Source organism: Aotus nancymaae, unplaced genomic scaffold, assembly GCF_030222135.1.
Source record: "Aotus nancymaae isolate 86718 unplaced genomic scaffold, 86718_ANA_hifiasm-v0.15.2.pri h1tg000011l, whole genome shotgun sequence".
Taxonomy (NCBI): domain Eukaryota; kingdom Metazoa; phylum Chordata; class Mammalia; order Primates; family Aotidae; genus Aotus; species Aotus nancymaae.
In genome coordinates, this window is record NW_026988422.1 from 2,600,940 (window position 1) to 2,619,192 (window position 18,253).

At 39.9% G+C, this 18,253-nt stretch overlaps 1 protein-coding gene across 9 annotated transcripts in view; it reads right to left on the reverse strand.

Annotated features, from left to right (window-relative positions):
- The window catches only part of ABI3BP (ABI family member 3 binding protein), a 243,215-nt gene that overhangs the window by 137,459 nt on the left and 87,503 nt on the right, over positions 1-18,253 (reverse strand). For all 9 annotated transcript variants that reach the window (XM_064374567.1, XM_064374565.1, XM_064374564.1 and 6 more), the window contains exon 4: positions 8,968-9,100. In XM_064374567.1, the coding sequence (XP_064230637.1) occupies positions 8,968-9,100 (133 nt within the window). The remainder of the gene's footprint in view (positions 1-8,967; positions 9,101-18,253) is intronic.

Sequence of the window (18,253 nt, forward strand, 5' to 3'; positions counted from 1 at the left end):
TATTATTCCTGGCACTGTAAAGGGATAACAAATACTGGAAGGATACAACGTTCATGATAGTGCTTTAACTCCCAGGGAGCAGGTGGAGAGAAAAATAGGATTAGAGGTAGGATCAGTAGGTCAACTTCATCTGCTTACCATTTTTAAATAACCACTAAGTTAATAGAATAAAATGGTGGTTGCCATGTTATGAGGATGGGCACACAGGCATTGGGTAAACTATTTTTGGGTCTTTCTCATATCTTAAATTTTTCCTCAAAAGTTTGGTTCCTTTCCTCCACTCCTCACATCAGCAAAATTAAATGGAGTAAGATTAAGGTTACTTGCTTTTATGTAAAACTTTTAAAAAAAAATCACAAATTTTGCTCATTCTGAAAACATTTATTGGGCATTCTCTCAGTGTGAAGCCCAAGAGTAACAAAACTGGCTACCTAATCTGTGGGGCTCAATGTGAAATGAACACGTAGACTCTGTTCAAAAGTTACCAAGAATCTTAAGACAGTGACAGCAGAGCATGAAACCAAATTCGAGCTCTTCTAAGCTGGGGATCTGGTGCATAGGGAGTATGCCCATGAAGTCAGCAGAGGGTAGACAGTTTAATAAGTAGAGAGAGATGAGATCCATTTGTACATTCAGCCTACTTTCTTACTAGGTACAAACCACTGAAAGGCTGTGATCATTCATTAGCTTGCTCCTTTCTAGTGCAGACTGTGCTCAGGACTCCATTCCCCCATTCCAAAGTAGCAGAAAACAGAATGAGCAAAGGAGGCTGTTCGAGCCAAAATGCTACTGGAAACAAATGCTATATTATAGAATTGTAATAGATTGTAATAGAAATCCTTTGTGCCCTGTGAGTCAAAATAGCAGTGATTTATGAAATGCATTTCTTGACAAGTATGCTGCATGAAATTTTTGTTGTTTTTTTCCCCGTCCTGGCTCTTACAGAACCTTACAGAAATGCTGAGAAGCTAAACTCAGACCAGATGGGCCAGCACAATTATGTATCTCTAGTAGATACATTTCTGAGGACTTAATTGCTTTCACGAGCCAGGGGCCCCACTGCTAACAGAACTACTGAAGGTTAGATTCAAGGCTTTGTAGTCAGCTTGATCTCACATAGCCTTCTTATGAATAAAATGAGACAGAAATGTTCTGTTCTTAAAAAACAAAACAAAACAAAAAAACCCAAACAAACCAAAAAAACCCCTAAACTTCACCATGTTTAAAAAATCCAGACTGCAAATCTTTTCCATTTTGATCATAAAGCATTAAAAATACCCTCTTACGCCAAGCTTTTCAGGAAAATAAAGGCTTAGGCATTTTGCCTTTCCTCTTGTAGATAGGTTTATCCTTTTCAACACTGTCTCAGTTGATAATTGCATATTACAGGCAAATTCCAATTTTATTTTATAGCACTATCATTTTTTTCAAGGAGGGAGCAAACTAGGCAATTAGCTATATTTAAAGTGAAGTAAATTTTCCTCGATTTTAAAACAAAATATAGGTCTTATGATAATAAACAGTGCTTTATAACCTAGTACATAGTATGTGCTCCATAAATATTCGTGGAATGAATATGTGGGTACTCAAAGGGTCATTTAGAAATCAGAATATCTCTAAATAACCCATTATTCAACTCCCAAGACATACTGATTTAAGCCATTAGGTCTACAATTATATTTTGTAACATTTAATTGCATAATGCACTATTCCTACAGAACCAGTGCAAACTGAAGCCAAATACATTTCTGCATTATACATTTGCACAGGGATTACGATTTTTATTTACTTATTTCAGTTTATCCATACAATAAACTCTGAGCAGAGAATGAATTACCATACAAGAAAAAGGGAGCCCAAGAAGTGTCTAAGCCCTGATAATCAGTGACAAAGCCAGGCAAATGCCACTTTCTGACTCCTAATCTAATGCCCTTTGTATTGTACTGGACCCAGCAACTGCGGTGCTAAGCAAAAGATATGGAGGACAGATAAAGTGACCCAAAAGCAAATCAGCATTTCACATTATTTAGGGCTTTTTAGTTTTTGTTTTCACGTGTATTTACCGTAACATAGTCACAGTTGTCTGAGGACATCCAAGATCACAGGTTATTTGCACCCTTTTCTGTGAATGACCAAAATTGAGCACAAGTGCACAGAGAAGCAACAAGTCTATTAAAAATACAAGTAGTAGTTTATGAATGTCATCAGACTAGACTTCTGCGAAGTCTGCCTCCAGCAATAACTGAATATCTGAAGTGGAATGGCTTGCCTGAAGTCGCGATTAGAACCTAAGTAAATGATATCAAAAGCAACGAGAAGAGTAGCAGCAGGCGGTATAATTTTGAGTGCTCACTGCACGCTAGACACTGTATTAACCATTCTACATGTGTCATCTTACTACATTTTGACAACCCTATGATATTACTTACCCCCTTTTGCAGATAAGAAAACCAAGATAAAAGCATTTAAGGAACCCAGGCAAGGCAATCAAGATGCTAAGAGAGCAGAGTTTTGAATTCAGGACAGCCAGTGTGACCAGAATTTGTATCTTCAATGTTCATGCTCTGATGCCATCCTGGAGACGCTCATTGTGGACTCCGGATGGGAGATGTTGCAAAGAAGCTTCAAGAGCTGAATCAACTGGCTAGATGATTTTTAAAGTCTCCTCTTAACATCCGACTTGCTCATTCACTTATGTTTGTTGAGAACTACTATTATAAAATACAGTGCTGGGTTCTGTGTGAGATGGAAGCAAGTGGGACTCTGCAGAGCTTCAAAAGTGAGCTTGCATTCTAATGAAGGAGGCAGCCATGCATGTGTGTGTGACTGAAGGAGGCAGAATGGAAAACACACAGCACAGAGGCGGGGCTGGGTGCCGCTCTCTCCAGCCTGAACCTAAGAAACGCACAGACTGCATTTTACATCTCGTTCCAGTGATGCGGTTTACATCAGGACGTACTATCCAGGCCTCGGGAAAGCAGAGTGGATTGGATTTACACCTCGCTTCATGAGCATGACTCAGATATGCTTTGAGGTATATTCCTTGAGCGATTCTACGACTTCTTCTCCTAGACAGTGGGGAGCCGGTGGCAATTCCTCAGTAGGTAAATAAAGTTGAACAGTAATGAAGGAAGCTGGAATTACCAGCTGTGGAAGAGTAAGTCACAGAGACATTGGAGGGAGGCATCCCAAGGTACGGTCCAGATGTGAGGTAACAAGGAAAGGAATCACACACACGTAAAAACTGGAACAGATAAAACTTAGAGTTCTAAGAAAGAATCAATGAAACCAGACTCCTTATGGGATATGGGTGCCAAGGAAAGTGAAAAAAAAGTTAAAACTGAGTTTTCAAAAGTGAAAATAAAGTGATGGGAAAAGTATTCTTTTAATAGTGTAAAAAGCATGAATTTAGGCCGGGCGTGGTGGCTCACGCCTGTAATCCCAGCACTTTGGGAGGCCGAGGTGGGTGGATCACGAGATCAAGAGATCGAGACCATCCTGGCCAACATGGTGAAACCGTCTCTACTAAAAATACAAAAATTAGCTGGGTGCAGTGGTGCGTGCCTGTAGTCCCAGCTACTCGGGAGGCTGAGGCAGGAGAATCACTTGAGCCAGGGAGGTGGAGGTTGCACGGAGCCGAGATCACGCCACTGCCCTCCAGCCTGGGCTACAGAGAGAGACTCTACCTCAAAAAAAAAAAAAAAAAAAAAAAGGTATGAAATTAGTCTGAGTGTGAGGTGCTAATCATTGTTACCCGGTTATTGTGATGAATTGGGACTATTATTTTTTCCTCAAACACCACAAAGACTTTAAATGTCAGATTTTTATTAACTATGCTAACTAGACAGAAAGGAAGCAGGCTCTCTGTGGCTCCAGAGAGAGGAGATCACTGGGGAAGCAAAGGTTTAGACGACACGGGAAGGATGGGATCATGAGCGCTGTCAGAGGTCAGAATTGTTTCTCGGAAAGAAGAGAAGAGAGGTAAAGCTAAATTTGGGATGAGGAAAGAGTGAGCTAATAAAGAATAGTCCAGATTTCCTCAGTACTGTGGAGGCTAGAATGGTTGGGGTAAAAAAAATAGCAGGGAATGTAGCCAGGATGCTGTTGCCTGAATCCAGGGTCAGGTGAGAAGTGCTTTGATTGGGAACATCAGCGCGAAACGGAGGAGACACAGACGCAGATATGGAGACGTCTCAAAAGCAAAAGGAATGTATCTTGGGGCCTTCAAAAACAGCAATAGATGAAAAATAGAAAACAAATGAAGTTTTAAATTAGAACAAATGGAACAACTTCATTCAGAAAGCAGTACATAGACCAGTGAGGTGATATTTCAAGAGAAGTCTGAGTTTAATCTTGTCACGTTGAGTTTGAGGTAATGGTGACACGTACAAGTGAGAATGTTGACATCTCACTGCTTATTTGATTCAGAATGTATTTACTTGAGGTCTGCTATGTTCCTGATGCTGCCCGGGGAACCAGGCAATAACGGCCGGGCAAGACACACATGGTCCCTGCCCTCACTGAGCTTCAGACTTACATGGCAAGACAGAATGTAACAAGGCACTGGAGTCGATCGGGTGCGAATTCAGATACTGAAAATTCTCACTTCTTACAAGCCCGGGGGTGGGAAAAGGCGAGAGCCTGCTCTGAACTGGCCTAAAAGGAGAGCCCTCATTCCACATTGAAAGTAAATCAACACAATATGGGAGTGCTGGAAAATGTGAAAATGATTTCTAAACTATTCACAAAGCTTTCATATGTTGGCAAAAGAGTCAGAATCAAAGCAGTCTTGAAAGCTTAACAAGTTGGAAACATGAGAAAGAAAACATAAGCTATTAATGGTGAAATGAATTTGGGTTAAAAACCTTTCACTCTTCATCAGGCCCATTTGAAAGCTTTCTTTCAAATCGAGGCTCTATTGAAGACAAATGTGTAAGTGTACACATCTCCATTCACTCTTCCATTCAAAGCCCATTAAGGATAAAAATTGTAAAGGAAGCATATCTGCTCTCCACTGTGAACTCAGAAAAGAATCTTAACCCATGCAGACACTATGCAAACAGGAATAGAAAATGTACCACAAAGGATAAAGTGACATTTCGTTGATACTTCCAAGCTAAAAACAAAACAAAAATGAGTTTTCTAACTGGAAACTTACTTCCTCAGGGGTTTGATATACCAAGTTCATAGTCAAAATATAAAAATGAATTTTACTAAATTATTTGCATTATTATCAATGAGGCTGCACAAACCAATGTAAATCAATTTTTTAAAAATCAGAGACTATACAGAGGGTGCCAAATATCAATGGATTAAAATGATACCAGTTGGTGTTCCTGTAGCAAGCCAAGAGCATTCAGATTGCAATGGTTTTGTAAAAGGATACTCCTGAGGACAACTTCAGCTGTATTAATCTTCCAGTTTTCAGGAAATAACCATCATTTTTGGCTATTAGGCTAACCTACTGGATTATGCTATGCTAACCTACTGGATTAGTCTAAATTCTAAAAAAATTCTGCTTGAGCATATGAGGGTAGATTTCTCCAAGTCTAGTCTGCTTCTAATTACACTAATTTATAGTTCTGGTAGATTTATTTGGATGCTTCTAATATGTACAGTATTTCTAGGCTTTTAAATTGGGACTATTATTTTCTTTCAAACACCACAAAGACTTTAATGTCAGATTTTTATTAACTATGCTAACTAGACAGAAAGGAAGCATGGAAAAATGAAATTTACAAGTAATCCAAATACTTCTTTTTAGTCATTACTGTTTAATTCTTCAACTCATGTCCTGATGGTGCCCTACTTTGATCAAGAATATCTTGCTTCTCCCACTCGATTCAGGTTTGAAAGTATGCAAGCATCTGGACATGTCATTATTGTATCTTTCAAAAGACTTTATTCAAAATGAAATTATTGATTTCAAATATTGTGATTTGATGTGCACGATTCCATCTATGTGATAAGAGTAGAGTCAGGGTGTGTGTGCAAGGGGGTGAGGGTGAGATCCATGTGTGGTCTGTATAGCTTGGGCCTTAGAGTCAATGGCCTGGGTTAAAGTCCTAGCTCCATTGGGTCATCTGTCCTAACTTTCACTATATTCATTATCTCTGTGTGCTGTCAAATCATGGCAACATCTGTCAATTAGAATCAATCATCAGATAAATTCTTTCACAGAAGAGTCAATAGGACAAAGTGAAATTGGAGGAGAGGCTTGAGGGTGGCGGGGGAAGAAATTACTCCGAATTATGCTATACAATTTTGCCAGGTCACTGAACCTATTGAAACAAGTAGTCCTACGCATTTATCAAGCAAGCTGAGTAACCCTTAAAATCAGGTTGCATTTTGCTGTAAGACGATCAAATTTCCTTTCTTCCCTCCTCCCTCTCTTCTTCCGTTTACTCTCCGTAACTTTATTTTTACGAGACAGTTTTTAAAAAGAGCAATCCATAAATGTTTATTTTCTCAGCATTAGTACCCTAGACCAATCCATTAGGAACTGGAATTATCACAAGAAGGCATGTTCTTTTGAGTTCATTTTCCAAACAAAGTAAGTCATGGGATTAATGATGGGTGAAATAAAAAATATTTCAGATTCTTTGAAACATTTAAAAATTATTTTTCAAAAAATTGGGTTTTAGAATTATCTTCCACATGTTTTTCCAAGTATTCATCCCTTGAGAACCATGGGCATCTGAAGGAAAATTTGATTTTTTTTTTTCTTGAGTCTAGATTTTCCAAAGTCAAATGAAAGGTACTTTTGAGAACTTAGAAGTCTTTTTAAAGTTCCTTCATTTTAGTTTCATTTGGACAAATAGAAATAAATAAAACACTACAAAAAATATACATATGGCCAAAAAACACATTAAGAAGTACTCAGTAGCCTTAGCGTAAGGGAAATGGACATCGAAACTGTAATGAAAAACTGCACCAGAATGGCCAAAATGAAAAATGCTGACAACACAAAATGCTGCTTAGAATATGGAGCAATCAGAGTTCTACATTGTTTGTGAGAACGTAGATGAAAAATTAGGCAAAAAATAGTCAAACATACATCTTCCTGTAACTCAGAAGTTACACTTCTATTTATTTACCTAAGAGAAATTAAAATGTCCACCAAAATCTTATGCAAAAATGTCTGATTCATAAAAATAAAAAAATCCTAATTCAGATGCTCATCTCATCCCAAGAGAATAAACTTTAGAATATTCACATAATAGACATTTACTCAGGGGTACAAAAAAGGAATAAAGTATTGATATCTGCAATGTCATGAATAAATCTCAATGCTAAGTGAAAGACAGTCAAACAACAAAACCCATACTAAATGACTATTTATGTGGAATTCTAGAATAGGCAAAACTAATCTATGGTGATAGAAATCAAATCAATGATTTACTTCTGGAGGAAAGTACTTTGTAGAGTGATAAAAATGTTCTATTTCTTTCTTTTTTTTTTTTTTTTTGAGACAGAGTCTTTGTCAACCAGGCTGGAGTGCAATGGCACAATCTCGGCTCACTGCAACCTCTGCCTCCTGGGTTCAAGTGATTCTCCAGCCTCAGGCTCCTGAGTAGCTGGGATTACAGACACACACCACCACGCCCAGCTAATTTTTGTATTTTTAGTAGACACGGGGTTTCACCATGTGGGCCAGGCTGGTCTCGAACTCCTGACTTCAGGTGATCTGCCCACCTCGGCCTCCCAAAGTGCTGGGATTATAAGTGTGAGCCACCGTGCCCAGCCTCTTTTTTTTGAGAAGCAGTCTAGCTCTGTTGCCTAGGCTGGAGTGCAGTGAAGCGATCTTGGCTCACTGCAACATTCACCTTTCAGGTTCAAGCGATTCTCCTCCCTTAGCCTCCTGAGTAGCTGGGACTACAGACATGAACCATCTTGCCCGGTGAATTTTTGTATTTTTAGTAGAGATGGGGTTTCACTATGTTGGCCAGGCTGATCTTGAACTCCTGACCTAGTGATCCACCCACCTCGGCCTCCCAAAGTGCTGGGATTACAGGCTTGAGCCACCGTGCCCGGCCCACTCATCCCACTTCTTAATAACAATTTGAGAACTGTACTGATGGGATGAGTATTTCCATACTCTTCCCATTTTCTTTCCCTTTGCTTTACCCATGCTCACACAAATCACTCCAACCTTCTTTGCTATTTTTTGTTTTTGCATAATTTTTTCCTTTGGAAGCAATTCTAGCTACCAGCTGTAACTCAAGCTGTCTGGAATCCAAGTTTGGCCTAGTGACAAGATTTGTCCCAATGTGTTCCTTAGGTAGGACCCCTGAGGACAGAGGCTAGAGTTCCACCCGGCCAAGATTCAAGCTAGGCTCACTGCCAGGATCTACCACCACAATTTCTTTTCACTTTAACTTCTACCTGTCGGTAGGGGCCCTGAGGCCAGAGGTTGTGGTTCAGTCTGGCCAAAATCCAAGCTTGGCCCAGCATCAGAATCCACTGCAACACTCCCCTGAAATTTTCATTTTAGATTTTACATACAACAATAACCAAGGGATTGTATATGTTGCTTGTTTCTCGTTATTTGCATTTCCTCATGCATTTATTCTGTAAGCAAAGTTCCTGGAAGTTTGGTCCATCATTTTCTTTTTTTTTGAGACACAGTCTCGCTCTGTCACCCAGGTTGGACTGCACAGTCTTGGCTCACTGTCCCATCATCTGAGTTTTTAATTACACTTATTATTGATACCACCCATTTGCTATTTGACTCTTACTTCCTTGTCTAATTTATGATTTTTGAGAAGAATTACATGTATGTGTTTTCTATTCAGGTAGATGATAACTTTCTCAACGGCAGGGCCCCTGACTTATATATCTTTGTTCCCCTCACACCTAGAACAGGTTGTACAGTTAACAGGTGTAAAGTCAATGCTAACAGTCCTGATACTTACACATTCTTCTAAAGCATGTACAGATGCTACTAAAAGCAAGTGCTAATATTACCTGTCATTGGGACAGTGACTTGGCAATGTCCAGTCGTGGTGTGGGTTGATGAGGAAACCCCAGGACAGGAAGACTGAGCTTGGTGTCAGGGTGCCAACCACCAGCTGGAGAGGTTTGCGAGAACGGGCTTTACCTGTGGAGGTAGAGTACAGGTTAATTCAGGAGACATTTGGTAAGTTGCCATGATTCGGGAAAAATGCATAAAGATGACCTGGCAAGATCATGAAAAATGTGAAACCATCAGTTCCTTTTCTATAATCCACATTATTACTAATTTTTGCCCATGAGTTTAAATGTGAATGAAACACCTTTTTCAGATTTGTGTGTATGCATGTGTGCATATGGTCTATATGCATATACACATAATGTGTATTGTAGATGTGTCCATATTAACAATATCCAGCTATACCTAGTTTATTTTCTTGTGGGTCAGGGAAGAATATGGTGCTCTTAGCTGTGATCAGTGAAATAAACATATATACACACTTCATTTATTTTATGGATAAAATAAAAGCATGTTTATTTTTTCCCTGGGACTGTGAAAGAGTATGAAATAACATCTAAGTAAACAAAAGAAATCCTATTATCTAGATTGTAGTTTGGAAGTGTAAAATCCCTTGTAATGTTATTGTAATAAGCATGTATTTTATAATGAGTACCTACATGGAAAATGCGAACACATTTTTTTAACAATGCTGGAAGAGGAGGAGAAACACAGGAAGCACAGTTGTTCTGACGGTGCCAGCTGGATCTAAGTAACACCAACAGTCATGTTCAGAAACCATTAAAGATGATGTTCAAGTACATAGGGGCAGGCACTTGCACTGTCAAAATTATCTGAAACTGCACACACAGGACAGCGAAAAACAGGAAGAACCTCAACCAGGAAAACCAGTGCTGGCTCATTAAAAACAATCAGAGTAAACAAAATAAAATCTGATAGAAGGCCTAATAAAACTATCTAGAGATGGAAAAGGCGGAGATCCAAGATGGCCACTTAGGAGGAACTCGGGAATGCAGCTCCGAGAGAAAGCACAGAGGGTGAGTGGACGCCGTATTTCCAGACTGATTTTTACTGCCCACAGACCAGGAGATTCACACGCAGAGAAGCCACACGGGTCGCCAGCGCCGCTGGCGCCGCTGGCTTGAACGGCGCAGCCGCTGGGCCGGCACCCTGAGGCAACGGCTCACTGTATAAAGTGAGAGAGTCTGAGTCCCCTATAAGCCAGCAAGGGGAGCTGAAACGGGGAGCCAGGCCAGCGCCACGAATCTCAGAGCCGCGGCTTTAGCCAACGCAGCGGCTCCGGAGGCAGATCAGATGAGACGGTGTCCCCTCTTACCCAGCAAGAAGACCTGAAACACAACTGAAACCGGGACGGTCCAGCTCTGTGGAGGAGGGGCGTTCTCCATAGGCACCCTGCTGTTCTGTACCAAGGCAATCCGCCACTACAGAGACTACGTCATTACAGGGGCGGGCCAACATAGCGGAAGCAGTTCTAACTACACCCAGAAGTTCACACGGAAGCTGGGTGGAGCCCACAGCAGCTTAGCGAAGCCTCTGCAACCTGAGTGTGACTAGGCTGCCACCTTGTGGGCAGGGAAAACAGCAACCGCACAGGGGAACATCATAAAACAGTAACTCCCTGGGACAGAACACCTCGGGGGAAGAGCAGGGGGTTTATGAGTTCTGCCACAGCAGACTTAAAATTACCAAAATCAGAAAGACAACAACTACAAAGTCAGCAGGTGGAAAAATCCACAAAGATGGGAAGAAACCAGTGCAAAAAGGATGAAAACACCCAAAACCAGAACACTTCTCCTCCTACAAGGGATCACAACTCCCCACCAGCAAGGGAACAAGACTGGACGGAGAATGAGTGTGATGAAATGACAGAATCAGCTTTCAGAAAGTGGATAATAAGAAACTTCCGTGAGCTAAAAGAACATGTTCTAACCCAATGCAAAGAAACTAAGAACCTTGAAAAAAGACTTGACGAAATGCTAACAAGAATGGACAACTTAGAGAGGAATATGAGCGAATTGATGGAGCTGAAAAACACAACACGAGAACTTCGTGAAGCATGCACAAGTTTCAACAGCCGAATTGACCAAGCAGAAGAAAGGATATCAGAGGTCGAAGATCAACTCAATGAAATAAAACGAGAAGGCAAGATTAGAGAAAACAGGGTAAAAAGGAATGAACAAAGTCAACAAGAAATATGGGACTATGTGAAAAGACCTAATCTACGTTTGATAGGTGTACCTGAATGTGACGAAGAGAATGCATCCAAGCTGGAAAATACTCTTCAGGATATTATCCAGGAAAACTTCCCCAACCTAACAAGGCAGGCCGAGATTCAAGTCCAGGAAATACAGAGAACACCACAAAGATACTCCTCTAGAAGAGCAACCCCAAGACACATAATCATCAGATTCACCAGGGTTGAAATGAAGGAGAAAATACTAAGGGCAGCCAGAGAGAAAGGTCGGGTTACCCACAAAGGGAAGCCCATCAGACTCACTGCAGATCTCTCAGCAGAAACCCTACAGGCCAGAAGAGAGTGGGGGCCGATATTCAACATCCTTAAGGAAAAAAACTTTCAACCCAGAATTTCGTATCCAGCCAAACTAAGCTTCATAAGTGAAGGAAAAATAAAATCCTTTGTGAACAAGCAAGAACTCAGAGAGTTCATCACCACCAGACCAGCTCTACAAGAGCTCCTGAAGGAGGCACTACACATAGAAAAGAACAACCAGTACCAGCCACTCCAAAAACACACGAAAAGGTAAAGAGCATCAACACAATGAAGAAGCTGCATCAACCAAAGGGCAAAACAGCCACCTAGCACCAAAATGACAGGATTGAATTCACACATAACAATATTAACCCTAAATGTAAACGGACTAAATGCCCCAATCAAAAGACACAGACTGGCAAATTGGATAAAAAACCAAAACCCATCAGTGTGCTGTATCCAGGAAACCCATCTCGCATGCAAGGATACACAAAGGCTCAAAATAAAGGGATGGAGGAAGATTTACCAAGCAAATGGAGAGCAAAAAAAAGCAGGAGTTGCAATTCTCATCTCTGATAAAATAGACTTTAAAGCAACAAAGATCAAAAGAGACAAAGAAGGACATTACATAATGGTAAAAGGATCAATACAGCAAGAAGAGCTAACGATCCTAAATATATATGCACCTAATACAGGAGCACCCAGATACATAAGGCAAGTTCTTAAAGACTTACAAAGAGACTTAGACTCCCACACAATAATAGTGGGAGACTTCAACACACCACTGTCAATATTAGACAGATCAACGAGACAGAAAATTAACAAGGATATCCAGGACTTGAACTCAGACCTGGAACAAGCAAACCTAATAGACATTTACAGAACTCTCCACCCCAAATCCACAGAATATACATTCTTCTCAGCACCACATCACACCTACTCTAAAATTGACCACATAATTGGAAGTAAATCACTCCTCAGCAAATGCAAAAGAACGGAAACCATAACAAACAGTCTCTCAGACCACAGTGCAATCAAGTTAGAACTCAGAATTCAGAAACCAACCCAGAACCGCACAGCCTCATGGAAAATGAACAACTTTCTCCTGAATGTTGACTGGATAAACAATGAAATGAAGGCAGAAATAAAGACGTTCTTCGAAACCAACGAGAATGAAGACACCACATACCAGAATCTCTGGGACACATTTAAAGCAGTCTCTAGAGGAAAATATATAGCAATAAGTGCCCACATGAGAAGAAAGGAGAGATCTAAAATTGACACCCTATCATCAAAATTGAAAGAGCTAGAGGAGCAAGATCAAAAAAACTCAAAACCTAGCAGAAGACAAGAAATAACTAAGATCAAAGCAGAATTGAAGGAGATAGAGACACGAAAAACCCTTCAAAAAATCAATAAATCCAGGAGCTGGTTTTTTGAAAAGATCAACAAAATAGACAGACCACTAGCCAGACTAATAAAAAAGAAAAGAGAGAATAACCAAATAGATGCAATAAAAAATGACAAAGGGGATATCACCACAGATTCCACAGAAATTCAAACCATCATCAGAGATTATTACAAACAACTCTATGCACATAAATTAGAAAACCTGGAGGAAATGGATAAATTCCTGGACAGCTGCCTCCTGCCAAGCCTAAACCAGGAAGAAGTCGAAACCCTGAATAGACCAATAACAAGGTCTGAAGTCGAGGCAGCAATTAAGAGCCTACCACCCAAAAAAAGCCCAGGCCCAGATGGGTTCACAGCCGAATTCTACCAGACATACAAAGAGGAACTGATACCATTCATACTGAAACTATTCCAAATAATCCAAAAAGAGGGAATCCTTCCCAAATCATTTTATGAGACCAACATCATCCTAATACCAAAACCTGGCAGAGACTCAACAAGAAAAGAAAACTACAGGCCAATTTCCATGATGAACATAGATGCAAAAATCTTCAATAAAATACTGGCAAGCCGATTACAACAGCACATCAAAAAGCTTATCCACCATGATCAAGTAGGATTCATCCCGGGGATGCAAGGCTGGTTCAATATACGCAAGTCTATAAATGTAATTCACCACATAAACAGAACCAAAGACAAAAACCACATGATTATCTCAATTGATGCAGAGAAGGCCTTCGACAAAATTCAACAGCCCTTTATGCTAAAAACCCTCAATAAACTAGGTATCGATGGAACGTATCTCAAAATAATAAAAGCTATTTACGACAAACCGACAGCCAATATCATACTGAACGGGCAAAAACTGGAAGCATTCCCTTTGAAATCTGGCACTAGACAAGGATGCCCTCTCTCACCACTCCTATTCAATATAGTACTGGAAGTTCTAGCCAGAGCAATCAGGCAAGAAAAAGAAATAAAGGGTATTCAATTAGGAAAGGAGGAAGTCAAATTGTCTCTATTTGCAGACGACATGATTGTATATCTAGAAGACCCCCTCATCTCAGCCCAAAAGCTCCTGAAACTGATAAGCAACTTCAGCAAAGTCTCAGGATACAAAATCAATGTGCAAAAATCACAAGCGTTCCTATACACCAATAACAGACTTAAAGAGAGCCAAATCAAGAACGAACTGCCATTCACAATCGCTACAAAGAGAATAAAATACCTAGGAATACAACTAACAAGGAATGTAAAGGACCTCTTCAAGGAGAACTACAAATCACTGCTCAACGAAATAAGAGAGGACACAAACAGATGGAGAAACATTCCATGTTCATGGTTAGGAAGAATTAATATCGTGAAAATGGCCATACTGCCCAAAGTAATATACAGATTCAATGCTATCCCCATCAAGCTACCAATGACCTTCTTCACAGAACTGGAAAAAACCACCTTAAACTTCATATGGAACCAAAAGAGAGCCCGCATAGCCAAGTCAATTCTAAGCAAAAAGAACAAAGCAGGAGGCATCACACTACCAGACATCAAACTCTACTACAAGGCTACAGTAATCAAAACAGCATGGTACTGGTACCAAAACAGAGATATAGACCAATGGAACAGAACAGAGGCATCGGAGGCAACACAACATATCTACAACCACCTGATCTTTGACAAACCTGATAAAAACAAGCAATGGGGAAAGGATTCCCTGTTCAATAAGTGGTGTTGGGAAAACTGGCTAGCCATATGCAGAAAGCAGAAAATGGACCCCTTCCTGACACCTTACACTAAAATTGACTCCAGATGGATTAAAGACTTAAACATAAGACCTAACACCATAAAAACACTAGAAGGAAACCTAGGCAAAACCATTCAGGACATAGGCGTAGGCAAGGACTTCATGACCAAAACACCAAAAGCATTGGCAACAAAAGCCAAAATAGACAAATGGGACCTAATCAAACTCCACAGCTTCTGCACAGCAAAAGAAACAGTCAATAGAGTGAATCGGCAACCAACAGAATGGGAAAAAATTTTTGCAGCCTACCCATCTGACAAAGGGCTGATATCCAGAATTTACAACGAGCTAAAAAAGATTTACAAGAAAAAAACAAACAAGCCCATTCAAAAGTGGGCGAAGGACATGAACAGATACTTTACAAAAGAAGACATACATGAGGCCAACAAGCATATGAAAAAATGCTCATCATCACTGGCCATTAGAGAAATGCAAATCAAAACTACATTGAGATACCATCTCACACCAGTTAGAATGGCAATCATTAAAAAATCTGGAGACAACAGATGCTGGAGAGGATGTGGAGAAATAGGAACACTTTTACACTGTTGGTGGGAGTGTAAATTAGTTCAACCATTGTGGAAAACAGTGTGGCGATTCCTCAAGGACCTAGAAATAGAAATTCCATTTGACCCAGCAATCCCATTACTGGGCATATATCCAAAGGATTATAAATCGTTCTACTATAAGGACACATGCACACGAATGTTCATAGCAGCACAGTTTACAATAGCAAAGACCTGGAACCAACCCAAATGCCCATCGATGATAGACTGGACAGGAAAAATGTGGCACATATACACCATGGAATATTATGCAGCCATTAAAAACGAGGAGTTCGCGTCCTTTGTAGGGACATGGATGAACCTGGAAACCATCATTCTCAGCAAACTGACACAAGAACACAAAATCAAACACCACATGTTCTCACTCATAGGCGGGTGTTGAACAAGGAGAACACATGGACACAGGGAGGGGAGCACTATACATGGGGGTCTGTTGGGGGGGAGTCGGGGGGGACAGCGGGGGGGTGGGGAATTGGGGAGGGATAGCATGGGGAGAAATGCCAGATATGGGTGAAGGGGAGGAAGGCAGCAAATCACACTGCCACGTATGCACCTAAGCAACAACCTTGCATGTTTTTCACATGTACCCCAAAACCTAAAATGCAATAAAAAAAAAAAAAAACTTATAATCAAAAAAAAAAAAAAAAAAAAAAAAAAAAAACTATCTAGAAAAGAAAACATATACGCTTTGTGTTGCTGTTGAACTCCCTCTCTTATTTCATGAGACTATGCATGTCGTATTTGTTCTAGAAAGAACCGTGCTATCTCATCAAGTGGGAGCCAACCGGCAAAATGGCTTGTGATCTCTCTTAAGGTAAGTAGGAGAGTGCCCCTTGCATGAGAGCCTAGTGGTGGTCATCTGAATCCAATGCTTTTGAACACTGTGCCAGGCTTGATCCTTCTGTTAAATTTGAGTTCTATAAGTTGTTATTCAAGCAGAAACCCTTCTTAGCACAGAGTACACCTAACCTAGTAGTAGCAAATTGCCTCATGGTAGGATAGTTGACTTTTTAAAGATATTTGAAATAATTTTCAAAGATAGTTGTCATTTACACGGTTGGAAACACAGGTTTATTCCTCTCTCTAACTTTTGCAGATCCAGCTGTAATTGTGCCCTGTATGATGGTGACCTAAATCATGATATATGAGCTCCAAGGAGGGCTGATTAGAAACTGGAGCGAAGGCAGGGAGCACTTATAGTTTGAACAAGCCCTGGGATGATTCTGATCTTCCCTTTTCAATTCCTGAGTTGATTTTTACTAATGTGATAAAATAATTGCAATCCCTTTGCAGATGAAATATAAGGCACAGAGAAGTGTCAAGATCGTCCAAAGTCACACTGAGAGCAAAGTCAAAACTCAAATCTCAAGTCTCCTCAAGCACAGTCTTATTTTTATGATATCACTGTCTTGGCTCTCAATGTATAAAGATGATGCCATTTAGAGATGAAAGACATATTTTTCATCTAAGGAACCTAAGGCTTGTATGACCGAGGGAACCTGATGGTCTCCCAATTATTTGCATGACCAAATAATTATTTCACTAAGGTTGACTCCTAATATAAAAATAAATAATTAACATTTATGTGGCAGATACAAACATAAAATGAATGGAAGCTAATCTATTAGTCATTACATTATTTCTAAATGCAGATAACAAAAACAAAAATTGTATCTGCTGTCCAAAAGGAAAGGTGGGGTATTGTATCCTGAGCAAGATGAGGCAATTTCCTGAGCTGCTCATAAAGTAAAAACTAATTTCTAAGGCTAGTGTCATCGAATCCTCAAAATAAAATGAAATTATCAAGTGCTATGGTGTAATCATTCTCTTGACTTTCCTTATACAATTTTATATATTTGTATTATGATATTTCTATCAAGAAACAAACAGTTCAATGAATATTCATCTGAAAACAGATCCCATGGAATCACATGCTTCTTGAGTTTGTGACTCAATGTTTTTGAAATACAATCTGAAATATTAAGAGTGTATCTATTTTCAAGTATGTAGAAAACTGTCTGGACAACTCTCACAAGTTGTAAGGAGCGACTGGAATTTCCCTTTTGCTTTGAGATGGTCTACGAGGCCAGGAAAAAGAATTTGTATTTTTCAAAATGCTTGGCCATTCAATGCTGGTCTTAAAAGAAGGAAAAGTCAACAGAAGAGGGGAGGGAATTGTGGCAACTGATTTCTGGCAACCAGGCTCAGGCCGATGCATTTACCAGACTGAATACAGGGCTGCAAACGGCCCCGTTGTTCAGAACAATTGAAAAGCTGAGTGTTCTCTCTCCCATTGTATTCCTCTAGAAAAATATAGCAAACAAACTAAAGAGATCCTTTTATTGCCTGTTATCTAGTGTACCATGAAAGGTGAACAGGCTTTGGAAATAATTACTCGGAGATCATTCCCATTAGAAAAACAAAAGCAAAATGCTGTGATCAACTCTATGTATAGTTAGGAAGGTGCAACATCAGCTGGAAAAAGTGTATTCACAGCTTCTTCCTTATGACAATGGTCAGCTATATTATTTGATCTGAGAAGTAGTTTTGGTAGTGAAATTAGACGACACAGAATTTTAATCTTTAGTTATGTAGAAAGTTTCTACTTACTTATTTATATACCCACTTTCCTGTTTCAAGTCTTCCTAGGCCTGGAAACATGGGTGTTGCTATTATTTTTATTTTATGAAAGAAGTCCTTCCTTTATTGAATTGAAGAGGTTTGGAAGGGAGAGGTAAGGAGTAAATAAAACCTACGTGCCGATCTATTTAGCACACATACACGAGTTATCCTTTTAAGATGTAAACAGTCTCCTTAAGAAAAGGTGAGACATAAAATTTTTCCTGTAACATCTGAAAGGCACAACTGAGCATGAGTTCACACACTGCAGAATAGAAACAGGCTAACCCCAATGAGCACTGACTACAGGCCAGGCACTGCCATTCGCTCATTTAATCCTCAACAACAACCCTGTAACGCAGCAGAAT